This window comes from Pan troglodytes, chromosome 12 (assembly GCF_028858775.2).
Source record: "Pan troglodytes isolate AG18354 chromosome 12, NHGRI_mPanTro3-v2.0_pri, whole genome shotgun sequence".
Taxonomy (NCBI): Eukaryota; Metazoa; Chordata; class Mammalia; order Primates; family Hominidae; genus Pan; species Pan troglodytes.
Genome location: NC_072410.2, coordinates 108224837 through 108251179, shown reverse-complemented (window position 1 = coordinate 108251179; position 26343 = coordinate 108224837). Strand labels below are relative to the sequence as shown.

At 43.3% G+C, this 26343-nt stretch overlaps 2 protein-coding genes and 1 long non-coding RNA gene across 4 annotated transcripts in view; 2 read left to right on the top strand and 1 right to left on the bottom strand.

Annotated features, from left to right (window-relative positions):
- Nucleotides 1-26343, bottom strand: part of LOC134807833 (uncharacterized) — a 133120-nt gene that overhangs the window by 31866 nt on the left and 74911 nt on the right. The gene's annotated exons all lie outside the window — the stretch shown is intronic.
- Nucleotides 20914-25716, top strand: LRATD1 (LRAT domain containing 1). Of its 2 annotated transcripts, XM_009442023.5 has the most exons (3): nt 20967-21440; nt 22089-22331; nt 22446-25716. In XM_009442023.5, exon 3 carries the CDS (start codon nt 22482-22484, stop codon nt 23358-23360), a length of 879 nt encoding a protein of 292 aa, XP_009440298.1. In that variant the 5' UTR covers nt 20967-21440; nt 22089-22331; nt 22446-22481; the 3' UTR covers nt 23361-25716. The 2 variants fall into 2 exon arrangements, with proteins under 2 accessions (XP_001161182.1, XP_009440298.1); XM_001161182.8 differs by lacking the exon at nt 22089-22331 and having other exon boundaries at nt 20914-21440.
- LOC104004886 (uncharacterized) lies at nt 23701-25716 on the top strand. The gene is given in 2 exon segments (XM_016947484.3): nt 23701-24093; nt 24095-25716. Coding segments are annotated over 2 exon segments (669 nt in total). The 3' UTR covers nt 24371-25716.

Below are 26343 nucleotides of genomic sequence, written 5' to 3'. Positions count from 1 at the left end.
ATGGGTCTGGAGAAGAAAATACAAGTGTGTGTTGAGGAAGATTAGAAGAAGCAAGAAGGACAAAACACAACTCAGAAACCAATGACCTAAAGACCTATTTAAACCTCATCATATGCCCCAGTAATTTAATACAAACTTGTATTGCCTTATAATTAGTTAACTCATCATAGGTCCGTGCCTTATTTCTCAAGCTCCAAATAAATTATGAACTTCTCAAAGGCAAAATCTTAAGCATCTCATAGCACCTAGTCTTGCTGTGAAAGGTCACAGAATAAGGAAGGAATAAAGAAAGGAAATAATTGAAGGAAGGGAGAAGGAGCAAGAATAAAAAGCAGTGACTCAATATTCCTTTATCCAAGAGAATTGGCCAAGGTCTCTTTTCAGATGTGGTATGTCTGCTTATGAATGGCCTTCCAGGGCCCAGTCTTAAGCTCTTCTCTGATGCCTGCTTAGAAATCAACTAAGAGAAATTTATTTAATGAAGTGCCAATAGGTTCCAATTCTGTGCTAGTTGCAGGGCTTTTGAGCAGAGGGAAAAACTAGGTTCCCATCCCTGTGGAGGGGCAGGAAGGCTCCTGGGATGATCGCTATTCACCAAGAAAAGAAATAGAAGTACTGATTTGATATAAAGTAAATAACAGTTAGTCATACACATTTGTTGTTTTTCTTCCTCCTTATGTAGGTGCTACATTGCTCCGTGAACTAATTGCCTAATTACAGATGGTGAAAGCATTTAAAGGATTAAAGTGAGATCCCTCACATGTAATGTGGAGGTAGAGATGTTTATTCATTGCTCCACTGAAAAATAATACAACATCTTTTACAGCCGCTGAAACATTCATTAATCTGCCCCCTCTACCCATGTGTTTAACCAGTATTAATCTCTCTAAGGTATCACTAAATACCACTGGCCATTTATACTCAGCCCTTTAATTAATCACATTAGCCATCACGGGTTGACCCTCTTCTCTCCTGCATGCCATTCATGCAATTTCCTAGGGAAAGAAGCAAAACACACATTTTTATCAATGGCCACAAGGCACGTGTAACCAATTATTCCTTTAAAATTGGAGTCACCAACCTTTCTGACAAGAAAGGTTAAAATGTTGCTATTTTTATTTTGACATATAGATGTGGCTGACATTTTTATTCTGCTCTATATTTTGTAGAGGAGGACAATAAGAGACATACACAAGAAAGAACGTACTGCTCAAAAACAAAATCAGAGTTCTGTGAAAATCAACATGCCTCTCTTCTTCAATGCCAGGACACTTGGGGGATGCATTAGTCATGATAAATGAGGTTATACTGCAGTAATAAACAACCCCCAAATTCCTAGTGGCATAACATAAAAGTTTATATCTCATTCATGCAAATTTCACTGCAAGTCTCAGTGATGCTCCTATGGTTTCTGAGCAATGTACTCTGCTTCAATTGTGTGGCCCCATCATCTTAACAGGAAGCCTCTTCCCTAACAGGGAGGATAATTTTCAGGCTGAAATACTCCAAGTGGGCTTTTTACCATCTCAGCCTGGGGTGACAGATGTCACTTCCAAGACTAATCATATAGTCCCGTTCAACTATGAAGAGACTAAGATATTCAGTCTTTTTTGTGTCCTGAAAGAAGAGAAGGGGAAGCAGATAATGATAAATACTGGTAATGTTTATCTGAGAAGACTAAGTTCACTTGTCTGTACCGAAACTACCTGTTGGTTATAATAATGAAACGTTATCTAATACAATGAATGCTAGTTTACAAAGAACGTTCCATTTCCTTATCTCATTGGTTTTAATTGTATTATGTTTATATCATTATATTTTATTATGTAACTCAAAGACTAAACCTTGAGTGAATAGGAATTTAGTTGAGCGAGAAGTGCCGGAACTGTCTACCACTATGTATTTCTATCAGGTGAGGGTTTTTTGTTCGTTTGGTTGGTTTTTTTGAGATGAGGTCTCACTCTGTCACTCAGGCTGGGGTGCAGTGGCACGATCTTGGCTCACTGCAACCCCTGCCTCCTGGGCTCAAGGGATCCTCCCACCTCAACCTCCTGAGTAGCAGGGATCATGGGTGCACCCTAAGTAATTTGTTGGTAAAGATGGGGTTTCACCATATTGCCCAGGCTGGTTTCAAGCTCCCGAGCTCAAGCGATCCACCTGCTTCAGCCCTGCAATGTTCTGGGATTACAGGCATGAACCACAACACCTGGCCTGTATTACTGAGTTCTTAAAAGCCTTCTTATCCTGGGCACCATGATTCAAGATAACAAGGACTTTCTAAGGTGGGATGTATAATTTTTCATGTGGGGGGGGGGGTCCATACTTTTCAGCAGATTGTCAAAAAGTTTTCATTTTGCTGGTCTATTGACTCCTCTACAAAATGTCTCTGACTGATCTGATCCTCCAGAACATCTGTTAAGTGCATAGCATAGGCAAGTGGACAAAATAGGTCATTGAGAAAGGAATTTAAGAAAAGAAGTTGGGAGAGAAGAGATGTTCAGCAATTGGAGCAATGGACTCTGGGACAACAGGTCCAGCAAGAGGAGGTGAATGTCTTGGAGAGTGGCAGGAAGGGAACCAGGAAACAGAGTACAGAAACAAAGGAGAGCAGCAATATCTAGAAGACAACCATTTGTGCATTTGCATCTTGCAGAGTCTCAGGAGAGTCCCTTATCCACTCCTGGGTGCTGATGCTCTGCCTCCAGAGTTTGCTTTCCACCAAGCCTCTAGTGAGAGGTTTGGTATGCATCCAGACACTTAGACCACATTTTCTAGAACTAAGGATTAGCATATACAAAGAAATGTTTTAAAAATGAGTGCTATGATTCATTTAGCATTCACATATTAAGTTTGAATAAATTATCCCTTATAGTATCCTTGTGTCTAAAAGCTAGATCTGCTCTTTACTGGTGGGATGGTAAAAGGGTGAGACTCTTGTGTAGAAAAATCCAGCAATGTCCATGGAAAACTAAATGAAACATTTAAAGAAAAAATTGTATAGAAATGAAATGTTACCTCACAAAAGATAGAAACCCGCAACCAATTACTACTGCTACCGCATAGTTCAATCTCTGAGGGAGGCTAAAGTCATTTTATTTTTTAAATTTAAAATCAAGGAAATTGGTTTATTCTGAAATCCCAAGAGGTTTTTCATAAAGTGACAATGTTCAAACACAGTTTAAAGGACATCTGGTGTACCTGAGCAAGTAAGCACACCTTTCCCACACAAGATAAACCTGCCCTCCCAGCTCAGCCTAAGTCACTAGCCCTTCCTTCTGCATTCCTGGGGGGAAAGAAACACTTTAGTTGAACTGCAAAATCTGTGGATTTAAAATAGTCTTCTGACTCTCTGCTTTGTCAATTAACATCACACCTGTTTGTCAGAAGCCACCTTAGAACCTCAGGGCCCCACAGAGTTGACAGGACCCTCTGATGGCAACTAAAATTTCTGAGGATGTGCCATATGCCTGTAAAACAGCACCTTCGAAAATTACAGCTTGGCTTTTCTGACACATTCGAGTACCAATCTGCTTACATGTTTGTTACCCAGACAGACTTCTCAAAAAGGGGGAAAGGAACTTTGTCTTTTCATCTTTGACTTTATACCTAATGATATTAATCATATAGCAGGGACTTAATAACCTATTAAAAAGAAAGATGGAAGGAAGGAAGGAAGGAGGGAGGGAGGGAGGGAAGGAAGGAAGGAAGGAAGGAAGGAAAAAAGAAAGAGTCTCAGGAATAAATTTTCCACACTGACAGTAACAGTCAGGGACAGATGTTGGAACCCTGCCTGACCACATAGCTGCCTCTGAAGGCATCTCCTTCTGCATCTGAATTCCTTTGTCCCCCAGGGCCTGATTCTGAATTTGGAGGTATCCTTCTTGACTTGCTTTGTTACCTGGCTGCAATTGTCTCAATAAAAACATCTACTAAATGCTTGTGTTTTGCCAGGTGCATTACATGCTTCACATGCACTATCTCATATTTTAATATTTGAAAATCTGCAGTAAACATGGACACAGAAAGATTCATAAAATAGTGGATGTATATTTTAATGAATAATTATAAAATGATTCTCAATGTACATGCCACCCAAATTAAAAGGATCTTATCAGAACCAGAAGCCCCCCATATGTCCCTTCTCTCTCTCCCACCCGTTAGAAACCCTATCCAGATGTTATGATAACAATGTTCTTGCTTTTCTTTTGGTTTTATATCCTATGTTCATGAATTTTCTTATCTAATTATCAAAGTTCCATAACTGGTAAGTATGCAATGACCATCATGTGTTAGGGATGAGACATCTGATGATGTCTCGGAGTTCATTGCCATGGCCTGGAACATATGGGTAGCTGAGGCCCAGTAGCCTTACTGGGGCAGGCTGTTCAGAGCTCCCGCTTGTCTTGGAAGCAACTCCAATTTTTGCCCAGAGCTTTCTGATTCGCAGCTGCTAAGCAGCTCACGTTCAGAATTCCTGAACCAGCTTCATCTCACAGAGAGCACAGCGGGACTCATGTTCACATCAGCCCATTTGACTCAGCTGGAAAAAATGAAAACGGAAAAGAAAAAAAGTCAGTGTTAGGTCACCCGGCGCAGCCCCTCGCCCGCCAGCACAGTGAAATGCTAGCTTTGAGTACAGTAGTACTGGAGAGGCTCTGATGCTGTTTTCCACGTGAACATACCCTTCATTTAAAAATCTTGTTAAACCAAGAGGTTGGATAGCGTCTCAGAAATTATCCTGTCAAACCTCTTAAACTTTGAAAGAGCAAGAAACTCAGGCCTACAGGGGGGACATGACTTCTTCAAGGTCACACAAATGTGATAATGCACAGTGGTGGATAATCAGGTCAGGTGAATAAAATTCCTTTAAACATGACAGGCACCCAGCGAAGGTGAGGATTTAATGGTGTTTCCTTTCCATTCCAGGATGGACAACCCAGCTGGCTCATGCTCCGTTTTGATGAGGTTCTGGGAAGCAAGCCAGGTAACTCGAGGGATTTAGATAAAACTAAATAAGAATCGGTTCACTTTCTTTTTCCTAAGCCCAACATTGAGGCCAGAGTCAAGTAATTCAGGCAATGGTAGGTCACCACTGTCCCCACATGAATATACTCAAGGCCATTGGCTTGTGTGAGTCAGTAATAATCCCTCACATCCGCAGGAGACTTTGAACAGTTCTCTACAGTTTACAAAATACTTCCAGACATTATCCCATATGATCAACATAAGGATCCTCTGGAAAGGGTCAAGGCTGCTCATTTTATTCCTATTTTTATTATTTATTTATTTATTTATATATTTATTTATTTATTTTATTTTTTATTTTTTTGAGCCAGGGTTTCACTCTGTCACCTAGGCTGAAGTGCACTGGCATGATCTTGGTTTACCGCAACCTCTGCCTCCCGGGTTCAAGCGATTCTCATACTTCAGCTTCCCGAGTAGCTGGGACTACAGGCGTGCACTGCCATGCCCAGCTAATTTTTGTATTTTTAGTACAGACATGGTTTCACCATGTTGGCCAGGATGCTCTGGAACTCCTGACCTCAAGTGATCTGCCTGCCTCAGCCTCCCAAAGTGCTGGGATTACAGGCGTGAGCCACCACGCCCGGCCCATTCCTATTTTTAAATGAAGAAACTGAATACTCATCTGAGCCCATAAAACACACAGAGCTGGGGTTACTGGTTTCTATTTCATCATAGTATTTAATGACAGGTAAGAAGAGAGCCCAGAAGACAGTGTCACGTGCTTCATCCCTCACCCTGTGATTAAATGACACCAAAAACTATTACAAAATGTTCCACTTATTAACTCTGTGTCCCAATCATCTCTCCTCGATATGCCCCCAACATGCAAGGATTTCAGGGGAGATAATTTGATTTAAACAGAATTTTTTAAATAAAGAATTTTTAGAGTTATAAATATCAGTAACTATGATATTATCCTAAAATGATTCAGCCCATCATGATTTCCCAATGTGGTATCTGAATACGCAGGTTGAGCATCCCTAATCCAAAATCCAAAATGCTCCAAAATCTGAAACTTTTTGAGTGCTGACATGACAGCTTTGCTTTCTAATGGTTCAATGTACATGAACTTTGCTTCATGAACAAAATTATTTAAAATATTGTTTGAAATTGTCTTCAGACTATGTGTAGAAGGTGTATATGAAACAAATCTCAAGTCTAGATTTGGGTACCATTCCCAATATATTTCATTATATATATGCACGTTTCAAAAAATATGAGAAGTTCCAAAATCCAGAGCACGTCTGGTCTCAAGCATTTTGAATAAGGAATACTCAACATATATTTAAGTCAGCATGTTGGAGCTACAGGCAACTTCACAAATTATCTTGGCCCATCTCTCTCATTGCGGTTAAAGAAACTAAAACCAAGAAAAAGGAAGTCATTTTTTCCCAGCTGACATAACAAATCCATGGGCGAGGTAGGACAAACACCAGTATCTCCTGAGCCCCAACTCCATGTCCTTTCTACCCCACTGACACATCCTAACCCCCTTGTATTTTATAGAGCATCCCCCAAACTGATTTGTGCTTAAGCAATTCACACAGAGCATTTTGTCAGGGACCTACCAGTACTTGTCAATGTTTCCCGTTTATTGTCCCCTCTCTGAGCCTGAGGTCCTCATCTATAAAATGCAAATAATCTCTTTGCTTCCCACCTCACGTGTGGGGCTGACATGCAAGTGAGAGTGGTTATTATCAGGATTTATCCTTGGATTTGCATTCTGTACAATCTTTGCAAGCCACTGCACCTCTCTTTGCCTCAGTTTTTCTACCTCTAAAGAGGATATTCTACTGCTTTGTATTTAGCCCAGAGTAATCCTAGAACGAAAAAATATGTGTAGACATTAACATACCCTGATCTCTTCTAAATAAAATACATTTTAGTTATTAACATCCTCATCAATTTCTCATTACTATTCCATTGATCTACATTAATCATGCTTTTACTTATTCAACTAGCACTTACTGTGTGCCCAGCACAATGAAGAGAGGAAGGGGCATAGAAGACCCAGTCCCTGCCTTCAGAAAACAGACAATTCCAACGCAAAATGACATAGACACAAATAAAATAGAAAAGAAATGACTCTCAAAGAGTACACATAAGTGTCTCAGGGATGGCAGGAAAGTAATGTCTCATTCCTAGATTAATCCATTAGAAGGAAGGATTTTCCACTGCTTTGGAATAAAACAAAATAAAGGAGACAATAATAATTATAATGAGACTCCTCCTCCATGACCCCCACCCCTGCCAAAATCAGTATAAGAGAATTCTAGACTAGCAGGCAGTGTGTTTTCTAGAAAGCCTCCCACTGTCTACAGAGCACGGTGGCTCTAGAAACCCAGTCACAATTAGTGGCTTCTACGAATTTCATTGCTCTGTCTGCACTGCCTTTGGTATTTGTACCTCCCCTCCCTTTTCGTACAGTTGTTTGTAAATCTATCTTTGCTCCCTTGCTAGTCCAGGTTTTATTCACTGTTTCCTCCCTCTTTTACCTTCCATCCACACCTATGTTTTAACTGCACATGGCAGCACTCAGAGATATTCATCGATGAAGACTGAACTGAATGAAATTGACCACCTGACAAAAGACAGGCTTGCCAGTTTTCACAGTGTGGTTACACCCTCATTATGTCCCTATAATTCTTCTATTAGGGATCCATTTAAGCTAAGTTGTGTAACTGAGTGAAGCCAGGCCAGGATTTTCCCCCACCCAGAGAGCTACTGGGAAGCTGCAGAGCATCCCCCAGAAATGTATTCTTTTAAAAAATCATGATCACTGAAAACACAGACACACATATGCACACTGTAAAACAGACAAAAGCAAGCAAATGCAGAGCCTAATCAAGATGGCAAAGGAGGTGTGGCTTAGCTTTCATGACCGCTCATCAGCTTGCATGCACTGTGTTGGTCTGTTTCCACAGCCATCCAGCTGCTTGCGACTGTCACGGACTGCTCCTGGTCCCTACTGCAAGGCTTCACTCCATGGTCAACCTTCCTGTCCTGAACCACTATTCCAGACTCCTGCTTCTCTCATTATCCAGCAAAACTTTATGTGTCCACAGGAAGCTGATTTACAGATCATGCCAACTTTGAAAACTAAAAATACCTCAAGCCCCCTCCTAGACATTCTGATTCAGTAGGTCTGGAATGGAGCCCAGCAATGCAAGTTTTAAGGATGATCTCTGGTTGATTCCAATGTGTACTCCTGGTTGAGACCCATAATGGAGTCAGACTGTTATCTAATTCACATGATAAATGGAGGTCCAATAAGAAAATATATGCTGTTTAAAAGTCACCCAGAGACTTCATGATTAAAAAAGGATTCAAGTCTCCTGATTCTTATTCTGTATTCCTCTTTTTAGAACAATAGAGTTGACAAAAGAAAGGAAAATTAACTCCTGTTACTAATCATACTCCATTCTATAAAGAGACTGCAGCAGAAAATATATATAACTATATTTTATATATAATATGTATTTGTAAATATATATTTCAAAGCCTTAAGAGTCATACTTATCATAATCAGAAAAGAGGATTTTGTCTGAATATGCAGCTTGCATTTAAAAACAAGAAAATATAAAGAAATGGAAAGTACTATGGTTCAAATTTTCTATTGAAACCAGTTCTATGAATTAGTTGAGAGATTCTGCCAATATTCAATGTGGAAGAAGTATGAATAGCTGCAGTCATCTGGATAGAATTTCCCGTTTGCTTTTCAATCATGTATCATTATTTATAAATTTTAAACTATCACTTTTGAGATAATAAACTTGAAAAATCAAAGTCTTATAGAGGCACAGCATTTTTATTATAAATGAAACAGCAGGGCAGGGGGAAATTGTTAGTGTTTCATTTTAGTTAAAACATTCCATTTCAATGAAGGTCCTTGAGGGCAGGAGGCAATACATACACATTTCAAATTGGTGGCATTACACCCAAACAGAGATATTAAGAAAAAATGCAATAAAAGATTGTGTTATATATAAGAGGGAAAAATGGGGCCCATTCTCATTGGTAACATAGCAACACTTAACAACACTTTGGCTGGGATCAGAATTTCTGTATCCCTAAAATAAAAAAAAAAAACAAAGAAAGAAAGGAAAACTATGCATGCACATACCTAATTCTATCAAAGGACTACAGTAATAATCAGAAGTAGACAAGTTTCATTTCTTTTATCTCTCTTCTATTTATGGTATAATTCAATACAAAGTATAATTCAGTGGAACATGACTAAGAGATATTCTTAAATTCTGATCAATGAACACTGTCCATTTTCTGAACTCAGGAAATGGAGTCAAGTACACAAGATTATGAATTAATTGAAAGAAGGTAATTTTTTTTAAGTGTGAGAAAAACAGGGGTAGATGGGGCTATCAACACTTGGTTATAACTTTATCTCCAATCTAAGATGTCTGTTTTCATTTAGTTATCAAAAAAATGTGCAATTCATTCAAAAGATATTAAGAACCAAGAATATCAATGTGAAATTTAAAAAAACAAAACAAAACATGATTTTGTATCTACCCCATAAGAGGATATCTGGTCATGCTAGTCAGAATAGACTGTGCTTTGCTGTGTTCACAAATTAATCCTCAAATCTCAGTAGTTTACCAAAATAAAGCTTCTTTTTTGGTTTGGTTTGTTTTTGGTCTGATTTGAAGTCAATTATGTCTACAAGATTACTTCATCTCTGATGGCTTCCATCTTTCTACTTAGGGTGTTAGAGCTCCTCCTTTCAAATGAACAGAGAGGCAAAGCAGGAAGAGCTCCCAACACTCAGAACTGCCTCAGGCTTAACATGACACATCACATCTGCTCACATTCCCAACAGCGAGAACTCAGGAATATGGGGTTAGAACTGTAACTATGCAGAAGCTGGAGATATGTAACCTCCTTGTGTATCTAGAAAGAGAAATGGTGACCATAACAAAGCATCGTATCTGCCACAGAGAGTCAATCAGATGTATGGGAAAATCAGAAGTAGAAGAGAGTGGTGTCATTCCGAGTGGTCAAGGAAAGTTTTCCCAGGAAGGTAAGATTAGAGTAGCCTTCAAGAATAGACTAGGTAGAAAAAACAGAGCACATGCCACAGGGAAAGAATTTCAAAACCAAAGCTCTGAAGGCAGAGAGCAGTGTTATTTCCCTACCGAAAAACTGTTAGTGAATAATGAAAGACAAGTATTCACAAGCAGGTGGGGAGGAGCTTATTTTGAATTTTAGAGAGGAATATAAATACCTTTTTTGTAGAGTAGCATTATGGTCTGTGAAGCATGACTGTCCAGGTATTCTAGGTATGCCCTGGATGTCCAATCAAGAAAACTAGAAGTCATCACTTTCCCTAATTCATCCTTTTATCAAAATTATCCAAAGGATCACAAATCACTATTGATTCTATTTTCTACATAGATCTAAAACCCATACACTCCTCTATTCCCCCACTATCCGTGCCCTATTCCAGCACCTTAAGTTGGCTTACTTGGTGCTAGGCACTAATGTTTGTTTTCCTGCGAAATTCTTATGTTGAAACTCTAATTCCCAGTGTGTTGGAATTTGGTATTTGGAGATAGGACCTTTGAAAGGTAATTAGGTCTTGAAGGCAGAGCTCATATGAAGGGATCAGTGGCCTTATAAGGAAAGTGTAAAACTCATGACTTCTTACCCCGACCATGTGAGCACACGGCAAGAAGATAGATTTACTGTATTAGTCCGTTTTCATGCTGCTGATAAAGACATACCCAAGACTGGGAAGAAAAATAGGTTTAATGAACACGTAGTTCCACATAATTGAGGAGGCCTCACAATTATGGCAGAAGGCAAAGGGCACTTCTTACATGTCAGCGGCAGGACAGAATGAAAGAAGCAAAAGTAGCACCACCTCATAAAACCTTCAGATCTTGTCTCATTCACAGCCACAAGAACAGTATGAAGGAAACCGCCCCCATGATTCAATTATCTTCCACCAGGTCCCTTCCACAACACGTGGGAATCATGGGAATACAATTCAAGATGAGATTTGGGTGGGGACACAGAGCCAAACCATATCATTCTGTCCCTGCCCCCTCCCAAATTTCATGTCCTCGAATTTCAAAACCAGTCATGCCCTCCCATCAGTCCCCCAAAGTCTTAACTCATTTCAGCCTTAACTCAAAAGTCCATAGTCCAAAGTCTTATCTGAGACAAGGCAAGTCCCTTCCGCCTATGAGCCTGTAAAGTCAAAAGCAAGTTACTTCCTTGATACAATGGGGGTGCAGGCATTGGGTAAATACAGCCATTCCAAATGGGAGAAATTGGCCAAAACAAAGGAGCTACTGGCTCCATCCAAGTCTGAAATCCAGCAGTATGCAAACTAAGAAACAGGCCCTTACCGGAAACCAACTAGGCCCACACTTGATCTTGGACCTCTAGCCTTAAGAACTGTGAGAAATAAGTTTCTATTGTTTAAGGCACCCAGTCTATGGTATTTTTATAGCAGCACAAATGGGCTAAGATACCTGATCTCTTACCACATCCCCTTCGGTGGTCTCCCTGCCCCTGGCTTCTTTCTTCTTTAGTATAAACCTGACACTATGGGCCCAAGGTATATCATGAGGACCCCTTTCTGACTTGATTCATGCCTACTTCACATTCTACTAATATCAAACCACTTCGTGTTTTTGTGAAAATATCACATTTTTTATGACTCTTGAAATTTATGTATGCTGCTCCTTATAGCTGAAAGGACTTTCCACTCTTTCCTGGTCAGAAAAATTATATTTATTCTATTAAACTTCTTTATAAAACAGCCTCCTCCTTATCTCTTCCAGAGTTAATAATTCCCTCTTCTGTGCTTTTAAAAAGTTTTATTGCTTCCGTTAGTTTGCATTTGTTCATATCTTAGCCACCCCTCCACATAAAATGTGAGCTCCACTGAGAACAGGGAATGTGTCTTCTGCACCTTTGCAACCCAGGTCTAAGTCCTATCTCTGATTCACAGAAGCTCAATAAATGCTTTGAAATAAAATGTGAAAGTTAACACTATGGATAGTATCTAAGCTATATTCTAAATCAAACATTTAAGCTTATTACTATGTGCTCTAGAGTAATAATAATGAAATACTACGGAATGTTAAAAAGAAGGAATATAGAAAAAGAAAATGTTACTGACTCAGTAGGGTAGGATTCCTTAATAAGACCTGATAGTGCCCGGGCATGGTGGCTCACGCCTGTAATCCCAGCACTTTGGGAGGGTGAGAAGGGCGGATCACCTGAAGTCAGGAGTTCGAGACCAGCCCAGTCAAGAGGTCAGGAGTTCGAGACCAGCCTGGCCAACGTGGTGAAACCCTGTCTCTACTAAAAATATAATAATTAGCCGGGTGTGGGGGTGCATGCCTGTAATCCCAGCCACTTGGGAGGCTGAGATGGGAGAATTGCTTGAAGCCAGGAGGCGGAGGTTGCAGTGAGCCGAGATTACACCATTGCACTCTAGCCTGGGCAACAAGAGCAAGACTCCGTCTCAAAAAAAAAACAGGTCTGATACTTACTAACACCTTATTCTGGGTTAGATGCTGTGCTAAGCGTTTTAATATATTATTTTATTTAATACTCATCAAAACCTTTTAAGGAAAAATACTATTATTCATATTTGAAAGATAAATAAACTGAGACACATGGGAACTAGGCATCTTCCCTAAAACCATACCGTGAATAAGTAGGTGAGCCAGAATTTGAATCCAGGCACTCAGAATAGAACCCTGAGACTAAAGCTGACCTGCGGTAGGAGAACAAGCTCAGACACTAGGATCAAAGGCAAAGACACAGAGAGCAACTAAGACAATATTAGAGCAAGAGGGATGAGGGAATGGAAACATGAGGACATGAGTAAATTGAGCTCCTTGCTCTTAGTAATTTAGAAATGGGCTGAGAATTTGCTGGTAGGAGTGGCATGTTAAGTACATGTTTTAAAATAAAAACCATACTTTATTAACTATGTGCTATGTCTGTAGTTAGATTCATTTTGACAAATTGAAAACAAATAAATACCTCATTATGATAAATTTACCTCATTATGATAAAGATAATTACTAAGGAAGGAAAACAAAATAAATCATCATTGGTAGCTATAAAAAAGTGCCATGACACCAGAAATAAACACCTAGAAGAACAAGTGAAACACATATCTAAGCAGGCACTTTACTGTTTTAAATAAGCACGTATCTACTTTTTAAAAAAAAAATTGAAGGTATCTCTATCAATCAGCAATGCATTTATTGCAAGTTTTCCATAGATTCCCTACCCTGTGCTATTGGTTGCAGGAAAATTTAAGTAAGGAGGAGGAGGTAGGTAGAGGAAATAGAAAAAGAGAGAGAGAAAGCACCTTTGACTCCCAAAGCTATCACTCTCAATTCAAATTCATTTGTATTCAATCAATGTGTATTAAACTTCCACCTTGCAGCACGGATCATGCTCAATGATGGAAATACTGGTGGGAACATCATAGATACAGTCCCTCCCCTAAAAGCTCATAGTCTCATAGTGGATACAGACACAGAGCTAGGTAGTGACAATATTACAGGGAAAGGACAGAGAACAGTAGGAACACCTAGCGGGGCACCCAAGGCAGATTTTGTAAGTCAGAGAAGGCTGCCAGGAGGAAGTGAAATCTAAACCGAGATGAAGAAAGAAATTTTTGTCAAAAGAAGATTGGAAGAAAGAATCTCAGCAGAGGAAACATAAGCAGTAACATAAGAAACAGCACAGGCTCTCAATGAGGCAGAGTATAGTTAAAAATAAACAAATAGGCCAGGCAGGATGGCTCACGCCTATAATCCCAGCACTTTGGGAGGCTGAGGCAGGCAGATCACTTGAGGTCAGGAGTTCATGTCCTGCCTGGCCAACATGGTGAAACCCTGTCTCTACTAAAAATACAAAAATTAACCGGGAGTGGTGATGGGCACCTGTAATCCCAGCTACTCCAGAGGCCGAGGCAAGAGAATTGCTGGAACCTGGGAGGTGGAGGTTGCAGTGAGCCGAGGTCACACCACTGCTCTCCAGCCTGGGCGACAGAGCAAGACTCTGCCTCAAAAACAAACAAACAAACAAACAAGCTTAATCAGAAAGGCTGAAGCAAGAAGCAAGAGGGCAGGTAGCAAAAGATAAGGTGGAGCAGTAAACAAGGGCAAGATCATGAATCTGCCATATGGTTGTTCAATATTTTCCTGAGGGCAACAGAGAGTTACTGAGAGTTTCAAGCAGGGAAGTGACCTAAAAAATGTACATTTTAGAAATCACTCTGTATACAGTACAGGGAGATGACCACGGGGAACAACAATGTTGGGGTTGGGGGAATAATTCGTAGCCAACTGCAGCAACGTAGATGGGAGTGCCTGGTGCCTGGGACTAAGGTGAGCTGTAGGAAGGGACTAAAGGGGACAGATGAGAAAGAATATGCATGAGGGAGACGTAACAGGAGTTGGACATGGCCATATGTAGCCTGGGGTAAGGGAAAAGTGATAGATAATGCCCAGGCACTGGCTTGCAAAACTGGGACGGCAACAGTGCCTATCAGCAAAATGAAAGACAAAAAGAAAAGCAAAAGAAGTGCTCAGAGCTTGGTACATCCTGGCCTTTCCATGTCTGTGGAACTGCCACAAGGATGTGTCTTCTAGGCAGTTAGATGTTTGGGTCTATAGTTCCATTAGGGAGTTATCAGATAGACATGGGATGAAAGCCAAAGAAGCAGACAAGATCACCTTCAATATGACTTTTCCAAAAGCCAATGAGGATGCATTGAGAAGAGAATGTGGAAACAGAAGAAGTCCTGAAGAAAACCACTATTGAAAGAAGTTAAAGGAAATGAGTCCACAAAATGTTGTAAGATGAATAGCCAGAGAGGTTGAAGGAAACCAGGAGAGTGAATGTAGTACAATGGAAGGAAAGGAAGAGCCTAGCTCAACAAGGAAGAAGTTGTCATCTGTGCACATGCTTCTCAGAAGTAAGGTAAGAACCCAAAAACATCCATCACATTCAATGCTGATGAGATCACTGTTCCCCTTGGTGAGAGCTGCTCAGTGATGGAGCGATGGTTGCACAAGACAGCCTGTGGTGGATTGGGATAAACTGCAAGATGGGAGAGTATCTCAAGGGAGAGGTACAGTTAGGAGATGTTTTTACGATGTGAGAGACAAATACGACTCCATGCAACTGGGAAGCAGTTAGGAGAATAGGTGGGGTTATATACGAAGGTGGAGAGAGGGGTTTTATTAAAATTGTGAGGTCCTTGAGAGGGCATTCAGAGCCCAGGTTGATGGACTTGTCTTTGCCAGGATGGGGCCAGCAAAGGCACTAACAGAAGGGCAATCCAGATGCAACACAAAGAGCATAAAAGTTACTCTTTGCAGAGACAGAACCAAGATTTTCATAATAAGTCAATCAGTAGCCTAAAAGGGAATTTGATACCTAGGACCAGAAAGTTTTCCTGTTTATGCAGGTTTCTGCTCTAACCACAGCCTATGAGCACAGTGTGCGGGAGCACGGAGTTTGAGCAAGGAGAAAAAAAGATAAAGCCTCAGCTCTACCATGAACCTGCAATATGACTTTTAAACAAGCCACTTGACTTCACAATGCAAACTGATACCTTTATTTACCAGCTTCGTATGAGCAAGTCTAAAATGAGTCTCACTGCTGTTGAAATGAACCAGAGGATGTCTAGAGAATGAAATTCCAAGTATTTATTAAGTGCCTACTCCTCAAGGGCTGTCCCTGTACTTAAGAAGAATATTTTTTTGTTACATTTGAGTAGCATTTGACTTGTAATTACTACACAGCATCCAAAATGCCTGGAAAGACTGTTCAAAATGCAAATTTCCTAGAGCCAATCCTAAGATTAAGTTTCAGTAGCTTGGGGATAGAGCCTGGGAATCTGCATTTTTATCAGGTTCCCTGATGATGCTAGAGGACCATTTGGAAACCCAACACTATACATCACATAGCACACCTTCCCACACATTGTCTAATTTAATACATGTGTTGGGCATTGAAGCGTTCAAATTAGAGAAAGCTGAAACAAACACAAATACCGACACCTCACTAACTAAAACAGAGACCATTATTCACGTGCGCCTTGAGTCAGGCAAGGTGTACTTATTGAGTGCACATTGCACCAAACCCTATACTTGGCAAAGAGAATATGGACTTGAATTAGATTTTGGACTTTTCTTCAAATATTCTTTAGTCTATTAATAAAGAAAAAGAGGAAAGTCAACCCATGATGCCAGCTCAATTTGATAAGTGTTTTGACAAATTTCTGACATATCTTGTGTCTAATATACAGACGGTGCTATGGAAGCATAAAGGAGGGTCTCAATTAGAGTGGGCTGAGGGGACAGATATATTGGAGGGGCTGACACTTGATAACTTGGGTTATTAATTTTGAGTGGAGGTTAGATCAGACAGGCAGGGAAAGACATTCCAGAGAAAAAGAAGAGTAAGCAGTGTGTCTGTAATAGTGACCCATGCCTACCCAGGAAAGTTCAACCATCACTCATATGGGGAAGTGGGCCCACACAAAAGGCATGAACTATCCTAAAATTGGGAGAGAACACAGAGAAAAATGAATACTAGGTGAAGATATCTTTGTATAATCCACAAAAAATAAAATATTAAACCAATTAGTGCTAAAGGTTTTTCCCAGGGAGCATTCATGAGTCTTTAATGGTTCGCTGATAAGAAGCCACAAAAGACACTTTAATATGAACACTCAGTTATGGGAAGGAAATTAGAGAACATGGAAATGTGGAAGCCAAACTTGGAAATGGGCACTGAAGAGGAAATTGATAGCCAGAGTGTCAATACATGCATGCAGGTTAAGGGAAGCAGGATACCAGCTGCAAGAAGTTTACTGGGAGGGGTTTCCCATGCCATTGTTGTGGTCTACAAAAGTAGAAAGCAGGTAAGATGTTCAGAGAGCTGGGTAAGTTAGTCACATGGAAGCTGTGAAAATTTCTAGAACAAATAGTAGGGAGATATGGGGTAGTACCTAGAGGGGACAGAAGTGTTCATTAGTGATTTCTTTACATTCTAGGTGATGTGAACCTGCTGAAATGCTGCAGGGATTTCAGGCAAGTTAGCCTTGACAGTGAGAACAGATACAAAGAGAGAAGGAGGTAGGAGGTGTGTGTGGGGACGGGGGCAGTGGGGGAGATTTTTATTGTTCTGAGATAGGTCTAAAATGAAGGAGAGTATATCAGTCAGTACAGGCTAACTGCTATAATAAATAACCACACAATTTTGGAGTGGCTTAACCCAAGAAGATTTATTTCTTCACAGTCCAATGCAGTTTTCTTGGGAGGGGAAATTATCAGCTCTACACAGTCATTCAGGAGCTCCGGCCTTCTTCCATCTAGTGGCTCCTCCATCTCTTAGATCCTAGGAGTCCTACCATGAATCCTCTACAAATGGCCAAATTGGCAAAAGAAAGCTCTGGAAGATTGTGTTAATAATGGTTTCAGTTTCAGGAGCTTTCAGGAGCGGCACCTGGGAGTGGCTTATTCTACTTCCACCCACATTCCATTTGCCAGAACTCAATCACAGGGCATGGGGCAAATGACTGCAGGCATGCTGGGACTTGTCATTTAGCTGGGTGCCCAGAAGGAAGGGAAATGGGATTGGTGAAGCCATATAACCATCTCTAATCCAGATGGACACAGAGTATTCTTTAGCTCAGACCAGGGTGAGTATGTTAACTGCCTAAGGCAGTGAAGGACAGGAGATGGAACAGTTCATTTCATTAAAGGATAAAGTGGGGCATATAATTTTCCTGAACCCTTACTCCAAGCTCCAAGGCCAATTTTAAAGGATGGCAGTTTGAGCCAAGGACCTGTTCAGTAAAATTTGGAGAAAAGCTTTTCAAATAGTGCCAAAGAAGCAACCAAAAACAAAAAAAAAAGAGACAGAGAGAGAGAGAGAGAGAGAGGATACATCAGATGGCACCAGCAGAAAAGATCACATACATTTGATTGACTCCTAATCACTCCCCCGTAACTTTTTTCCCCACACAAATTCCTCACACCGGAAATGTTCATTTATAACAATTAAAAATCCTTCAGGGAACCCCCACCCCACTCCCTGCTACCACATGATCAGCCCAGGGGCTCACATGCTGAAATCTATACAGAGCTTTAGGTCTCAGAGTATTTGAAGGATAGGCAGGGATCTCACCACCTTAACACAGAAGCAGTCCTACACCCCAATCAGGGAAAGCCTTGGACACTATCTATTGCTACCTTTTGCCTGGGGCAAAGGAGAAAGAGAACTGCACAGCTGTCCTAAACAAGTAGGGTATGAGACCTCTCTCTTCCACCAAGAATAAATAATAAGATAGCCTTGATTGAAAACTCACTGTGCGTCAGATACTATGCTTACATGTATGAACTCACAACAATTCAGTGAGGTAACCACTATTATTATCTCTTTTTTACAGATAAGGAAGTTTCCTGATGCCCACAAAGGTTAAATAACTGACTCGAGGTTACCCAGCAATAAATGTTGAAAAAGAGTTTAAATTAGTTGGCTTTCAGAGTTTGTGTTTTGGACAACTATATTCTACTTTGGACAGCACTGTATTTTCTCATTGTAAAAGCAGGCAGGATGGAGTAAAAAATAAAAGTCAAAACAATTTGAAAACAATATTTTGTGATGAACATAAAACATTTTCTACAATCAGCATCCTTCATTTGATTGTCTTACTTTATTATCTGGTAAGTGCCAAAAGAAGACAAAGTGTAGATGTATTTTCCTTAGTTTACTTTTAGCTCTCTTTATTTCAAGCCTCACAGTCAATGCGTTCCCTGCCTTATGTTTCAAGGGGGCTCCAGGGTATTTTTTCTCCCATGTGATTACAAAAGCAGTTAGCTGTTTAGCCTAGCAGGGGGAATGAGAGGAAACGGAGAGGCCAAAAATTTTAAACTTTAGGCACTATATCTCCAATAACTGACAACATTTTATCTTAATTATGCTTTATAGTATTGGAATACTAAACAAAGAGGAACGACCTGCTTACTCTGTAGTCTGGAGCAGAATGAAATAGAACACGTAGGGCAGAACACAACAAATGAGTTGTAAATGTCTGTGCACAAGGCTTGATCTTGGGGATGGAGGGAGGATATTTTTTAAGTTATTCAAACGCTGAGTTGCTTTCAAAGAGTTCTTCTCAGACATCAATAATGAACTCTTCAGATACCCTCATCCCAGACAGCCCTGAAGTCCAGTTTATAACAAGACCAATAACTCACTCCTTATCTCTAAAGCTACTTGTTCAATTCTCTTGACTTCAGGGCCAAAATGAGTTGTTTATTACTTATGGCAAGTATAAAAAAGGCCATCTCAACCTGTGGTCAGTTCCACGAATGGCAACTTGTTTTCTGACAACTTGCATGCACATGGACAATAGCCAAATTTCCAAAAAGATTTAGGTACATCAATTGTATACCGATGGTCATTTAAAACCATTTTTTCCAGCAATATTTTAGCATCTAATTTGATAAATCACTGCATTTGGAGGCTGTGGGGGTGTACAGAGACCTTCAGAAAGCAAACATAAACTGGAGGCTTGGCGGTTTGAAGATATTCAAGCAGAAAAGTCTAGCAAAGAAAAAGGGGGTTGTAATATGGATCAGTCTCCATGTAACCTTGAGCCAATCATCTAACTTCTCTGAAACACCAGTTTTCTCATTTTATGAAACAGGATTTTATTCAATAAACACTATAACTTAGTGAAAGACTGGATCTGGTATCCCGTAGGCTTGGATGGATTGCTGGTACTAGTATTGGAGCTTTTGTTTCCCTGTTTGTTACAATTCGGATATTAGTGAGTACCCTACAGAGGAATAATGATTAAATTGTCTACTTAATTTACTCTTAAGTGTCTGACCACGTATAAGTGGTCAATACAGGCTGTTTTCATTTTTACTATTACTGATGGAACACACTGCATGACTAGCATTGGGAAAGAGGCCCAGAATACAAGGTTGTGCAGAATGCAAAGTCTATTCTCAAGGAATTCGCTTTGTAGGGAAGAGGTGGGGGGTTCAAATAGGAAGTATCAAATTCCTCATTGGGAAAGAAAAGAGGCTTCATAGAAAAGCTGCTGGAGCCCAGGCTTAAAGATGAGTAGCATTGGGGCCAGAACCAGATGTCTAAGAACTCTTTGAGGCTTAATGTTAGGAACTTTTGAAACTATTGGTCTGGAAGGTTGTATATATGAAGTTCATTTTTTCAGCATCCAATATTCAGAACACATTCATTCATTAACTTTCCATCCAGAAATGTAATCATTAACTACTGCTGGAGCCTCCTTTCCCACAAAACCAAACAAAACTTGCTTAGCAATCCCAATTCTGAGGCTTGGAAAACACTTTTACCTCCTACTCTCTGCTTGCATGTATGAACTCACATACATGAGTTGTGAGGTACTCCTCCTATATTCAGAAAATTGGAGGCCAATATCACAGGCACAGCCAGGGAATGCACCGGCCAAAGCTCAGGCTTTTGGGTGGCATTTGACCCCAAGCTCCTTTTAAACCGGGCATCAGCTCTGGGTCAGCAGCCTCACTCCAGTCAAAGAAGAGGAGCCAAACGTCGCAGGAGCAATTTCAAAGACGTCTGGGGAAGGAAAAGGGTCTTCGATCCAAGGACCAGCCTAGGGGCCATCGGGAACCAAGGCTCTGGGGGATCCCAGCAGGGCCCAGACGCCCGCCTCGGGCAATGTCGCCGCCTGCCCCGGGCCGCTCGCAGTGCCTGGGCCATACTGGGGTGCCCTGGGGGTTCTTCTCCATACCCAGACTCAGCTTCCCCGCTGGAGTCTGTCTTCCTGGAACACGGAACGCGGGCGGGCTGTGTTCTCAGTCACAATCAGCTCGGATGAGCTGGGGGGCGCGGGCGCAAGCGGGCATCAGCACCTGGCAGAAAGCGCCGCGCCCCCCGCGGGTGCGCACACCTCCGCTCCCCGGGGCGGCGCGCGGTCGGGTGTGCGGGGGACGGGGCGGGGCAGAGCGGAGCAGAGCAAAGCGCACACAGGAGGCCCGCCTCTGCTCCCCTCCCCCGCCGGCGGAGATTGACACAGCTCGGGCGCCCGCCCCAACCAATGAGCGTGTCCTGGGGCGGGCCCTGGGACCGGCTGCTCCGGCTACTTAGAGTCGTCGGCGCGGCGGTGGGAAAGCAGAGCCGAGCCGGGACTGTCCAGTGGGAGCAGGCGCCCCGGCCAGCGCAGACCTGGAGGCGCACGGGCGCCGCACCGCACGATTCGGCTCGGGGTAGAGCGGAGCCGCAGCCCCACGCGCAGCCCAGGACCCACTCGCCACCGCCGCTTCCTCAGCACCCATGGGGACCAGGAGACTTTAAAGGAGTTTGGGGTTTCGGGAGCAGGGAAATCACGGGTAGGGAGAAGCGGCTTTCTTTGCCTTGGAAACGGTTTTTCTTCATCCGATTGTTTGGATCCTGTGCTGGGTAGGAGGGAGAGGGGTCTTTCGGCTAAAAGTGAACCTCTCTACACACACACGCTCCCACCCACACCCACACACATACACTGCACTGGCTTTCTCCATCCTTCCCCTGCCTCTTTGTTAGGTTATTTTAGACAGAGCAGCCTCGCCCTGGCGCAGTCCCATTGGCCCTGATGGGGACAAGGCAAGAGAAGTAAGGGGCAGAGTGCACCTGCCTGTGAGGGCAGGTGTGCCCGGGTGCTTGGGCGTACGTGCAACGGCGAGCGTGCAAGCGTGGAGCTGAAATTGTGTACGAATGTGTGGGGTCTAAGTGTGCCAGTGTGTCGTCGCGAAGGTTTGTCATTGTGGGTGCATGTGACATACACCAGTATACCAGGCTGCCAGTGTCTGGACTTCCAAGTGTCCAAAATGTTGCTGGTGTCAAGTGAATGCCTGAGAATGTGTCTGATTGTCATTGTGCGAGCCGCTGTAAGGGGAGGAAGGCAACCTAGTGCAAAACTGGGAGGTGGGCTGGAGAGGGTGGGGACAGAAATGGGAGCTTGCTCCCAGCTCACTGGCCTTAGGCTCCCTTCTCCCTTTCAGCCCACCCCTCGGTCCTTCCTGGGTGTCCGTCTCCCACACTGCCACAGCCAGCACTCTCCTCCCCACCGGGACCCCGCAAGCTCTCCAGCCAGCCTGGGTGTTTTCTTCTGGGAGTTGGACCGAGTTCCCGGAAGGGGTCGGAGGCTGTGTGGTGGCGTCTGCTCTCGCCAGACCTGTGGCGGCTTCTCCGCCCCTCGTACCCCTGGGGAGGCACGGAGGACTCGGCTGGAAAGGGTGACTCCGGTGAGGGCACGTAAGCTAGCCGGCAGGTCCCAGGGGCACTGCACGTCTTGGGGAGGGACACCGAAAGGGGCAGCCGGACTCTGACGGTGTCTCTGCCTCTCTGTGCCTCCGCAGATCCCCGCTCCTGGCCCTCGCCTCGCCACCTCATTGATGGGCAACCAACTGGACCGCATCACCCACCTCAACTACAGCGAGTTGCCCACAGGGGACCCGTCGGGGATTGAAAAGGACGAACTGCGGGTCGGGGTTGCCTACTTCTTCTCGGATGATGAGGAAGACCTGGACGAACGCGGGCAGCCCGACAAGTTTGGCGTGAAGGCCCCCCCGGGTTGCACCCCCTGCCCGGAGAGCCCCAGCCGCCACCACCACCACCTGCTGCACCAGCTGGTCCTCAACGAGACTCAGTTTTCCGCCTTTCGGGGCCAGGAATGCATCTTTTCCAAAGTGAGCGGTGGCCCTCAGGGCGCCGACCTGAGCGTCTACGCGGTCACCGCGCTGCCAGCGCTCTGCGAACCCGGCGACCTGCTGGAGCTGCTGTGGCTGCAGCCCGCGCCGGAGCCGCCCGCGCCCGCCCCACACTGGGCCGTCTACGTGGGCGGCGGGCAGATCATCCACCTGCACCAAGGCGAGATCCGCCAGGACAGCCTGTATGAGGCGGGCGCGGCCAACGTGGGCCGGGTGGTGAATAGCTGGTACCGCTACCGCCCGCTGGTGGCCGAGCTGGTGGTGCAGAACGCCTGCGGCCACCTGGGCCTCAAGAGCGAGGAGATCTGCTGGACCAACTCGGAGAGCTTCGCCGCCTGGTGCCGCTTTGGCAAGCGGGAGTTCAAGGCGGGAGGGGAGGTGCCGGCAGGCACGCAGCCCCCGCAGCAGCAGTACTATCTCAAGGTGCACCTGGGAGAGAACAAGGTCCACACCGCCAGGTTTCACAGCCTGGAAGACCTCATCCGCGAGAAGCGCCGTATCGACGCCAGCGGCCGCCTGCGAGTGCTCCAGGAGCTCGCCGACCTCGTGGACGACAAGGAGTAGCCGCCTAGGGGCTGCCGGCCCCTCTGCCTCCCCGCACCTCGCTCCCTTCCCTTCCCCGCACCCGGACTTCGCAGTCAGCGGTTCTCAACCTCTGCTCCCCACCACGCGCGTCCGCCGCCGGTGGCCCGGGCCCGGGCTGCACCCCCGCGCCCCCAAGCCAGCGGCAGGAAGTCTCAGGAACTGCCCCAGGGCCGAAAGGGCGCCGCTGCGAGCGCCTGGCTGACAGCCACAGCGGTGGTGACGGTGCTGGGAGACCCCGCGTGCGCTTTCCCCTTGAGATGTAAACCGGGAACGGGGAAGGGGCTGAGGGGAGAAAGGACATGGCCTTCCCCGCGAGTCCATGGCCAGTGACTGTGGCCCGACTCGAAAATAACCCTCTTCTCAAAAGGGACCATCACCGCCCCGAGCGTGCGCACACAGACCGGTCGGAGGCGAGAACCGGTCTCTACAGGGCACAGTTCAGCTCCTCTGTGGATGCGTCCCCAGATCGCAGGATTTCCAAGAAATCGAGCCTGTCCCTTGTGCACTTGGGAATAATTCCCCAAGACAGCACTTCGGGATTCCGGGTTATCCTGAGGCTGCCCGGGACTTTTCCAGCTCTCCAGCCCCAGGTCTCCTGACATTGTGTTCCAGGCTGCGGGCTAAGCCAGACAGTGTTTGCCTCCGGTTCTTTCCACCGTGGGAAGCGAACGCCACCCCCACCCGCCTTTGCCTGCGAGTCTCCCTCGCTGGCAGAAGGGAAGCCGGCCCGGTCCCGGGAGGAAGATGGCGCAGCGAATTCGGTGAGGACAGCCGGCCCCGCCCCCGACAAGGAGCTCGCTCGTTCACCTGGTGTCTGGGAACTTGAATGTGTGAAGGGCGCTTATTGTTCTGAACCCTTGATTGCTCCCTCCTCGGGCTGCATTTCAAAAATAGTCATATTTTTAAAGGAGTTGGAGGAGAGGGAGGGGGAGGACATGGCACCATTCCAGAAACCAGCATTGTTACAACACCATAGCCAGTATATTTAGTTTGGCTTTTCCTAACATAGAAATCTTCAAAGGTGGGGAAGTGGAAATAAAGTTTTAAAAATGAGAGAGCAGTTTTCCAACTATGTCAACAAAGCCTATCGTGTTGATGTTTTTATTGACCATTTTAGCAACATGCTAATAAAATTTCAAATTGAAATTTTTATTTTCATGGCTTTAATCCATGATAGTTTAAATACTGGGGGCCATTAAGAGTGGATGTAGCTAAGAGCTTAGCTAACATTGCCTTTTCACTCTATTTTTCTCAAATATTGTAAGCATTCTGTTTTTGAATATTGTAGTTAATTTTTTGGCTTTCAACAGCAGCCCTAGTAATGGTGGAGTTGTTAATTAATGTGTATATTGTACTGAATTTCTGTCAGTTAAGGGGTTCACTGCTTTGGTGGAAATTGGTGGAAATTGCTAGCAGGTTCCATGATGTTATTTTTTTCTCCATGTTGTATATCATTACCATTTCACATATGCATTTCTATTTTTCTTCCTCTCCTCCTGATCTCCTTAAAAATGAATCTAGAGTTGGTGGCTTTTTCCCCCTCCTCTTTAGCCAGTTCCACAGTTCAGTTCTTCCTGAAAACAGGGATGATGAACTTGTAGGATCAGGACAAATGTGTGTTTTTCAAAAACTTAAGGCTAAGTGTGAAACACCTTCTCTGGACAAGGATTTGTAAACTTCTCTCCTCCCTCCAGCTGCGGCCCCAGCCTAACTGATAGTTACTTGATTCAGTGTGCTAGACACTTATAGCATCTATGTCTCTTTCAAGGGAATTTGTCAAATAATGCTGTTTAGCTAATTGTTGCAAGCAATTGCATATTAACAGCTGTGATTTTGTTGGACAGCAAGTATTATGGCCAAAGCCAGTTTCTTGGCATTTCAAAAATAATGCAATAAAAACTAGTTGAGGTTAGCTGAGACTGGAAATGCCTTTTTCATGGTAAATGATTCACTTCTATATTTTTCTTTCTTTTTCTTTTTTTTTCTTTGGTTTTCATCCTGGATTCATCCCCTGATCTTAAATCAAAAGGTCAGATCAATGAACTATGAACTAAAGTATTTTTCTTAAGCCTATTGAGTGATTTATTTTTTAAAAAATGTTTAAATGCATATGCTTTTCTTTCAGCACAAACAACAGCAAAAACTTTTGTAATAACTAACTTACCTTTGCATGTATGAAGAACTGAGTCATTTATTTCCCTAACTTACTCCTCTTTCAAGTAACAGGTGGCAGATCATAAAATGAATTCTTTATTGTATCTACACACTCCACATTCTTTACTGTGTCCTACTACTGTATCTTGGCTCCCTGCTGTATTAAACACCATCTTAAGCACTTGTTCCTGCAGGACTCCTTCTTGACATTTTGTCTTCCCCCTCAAAGTCACTCAGAGAGTGGGACTTCATCAAAAGAAATGAATTAGTCTCTATCACACTGAATACTAAGATTTATTTCCTCTGATGGTGCATAGATTTCTCTCTCACTAAGAGGGTCACTCTCATAGAGGAATGTCTTGTCAGTTTTATACTTGCTGAGGCTAGACTGACAATAAAAATGAGCTGGGCAGTTAAATTAGCATTCGTTACTATATTGGCCTATAAAGGATCGGGTTGATGATAATACCTCTACAAATATGCAATAATAAAACAATAGTTATGAAAGAAACTTGAAAGGTTTGCAAGGTTTCTCCTATCCCTGTTAAAATTATCATTTATTATCTCTTTGTCAGTGTTAGTAAGGTAACCCATGACAGAATAATTTGAGTGATAGTTCATCATGCAGAGGATATGATCAAGATATTACCTAATGGTTTTATCCTGAAAAAGGTGTATACTTTTAGGGCATTGTTAACAATGTGAGTGAAACCAAGATGGTGCAAGTGCCCTTTGCAGATGGCATGGGCACACTTGATTTTTATTATGAGTGAATGTAATCTTTCTGTATTTTACCAGAGTTACAGCA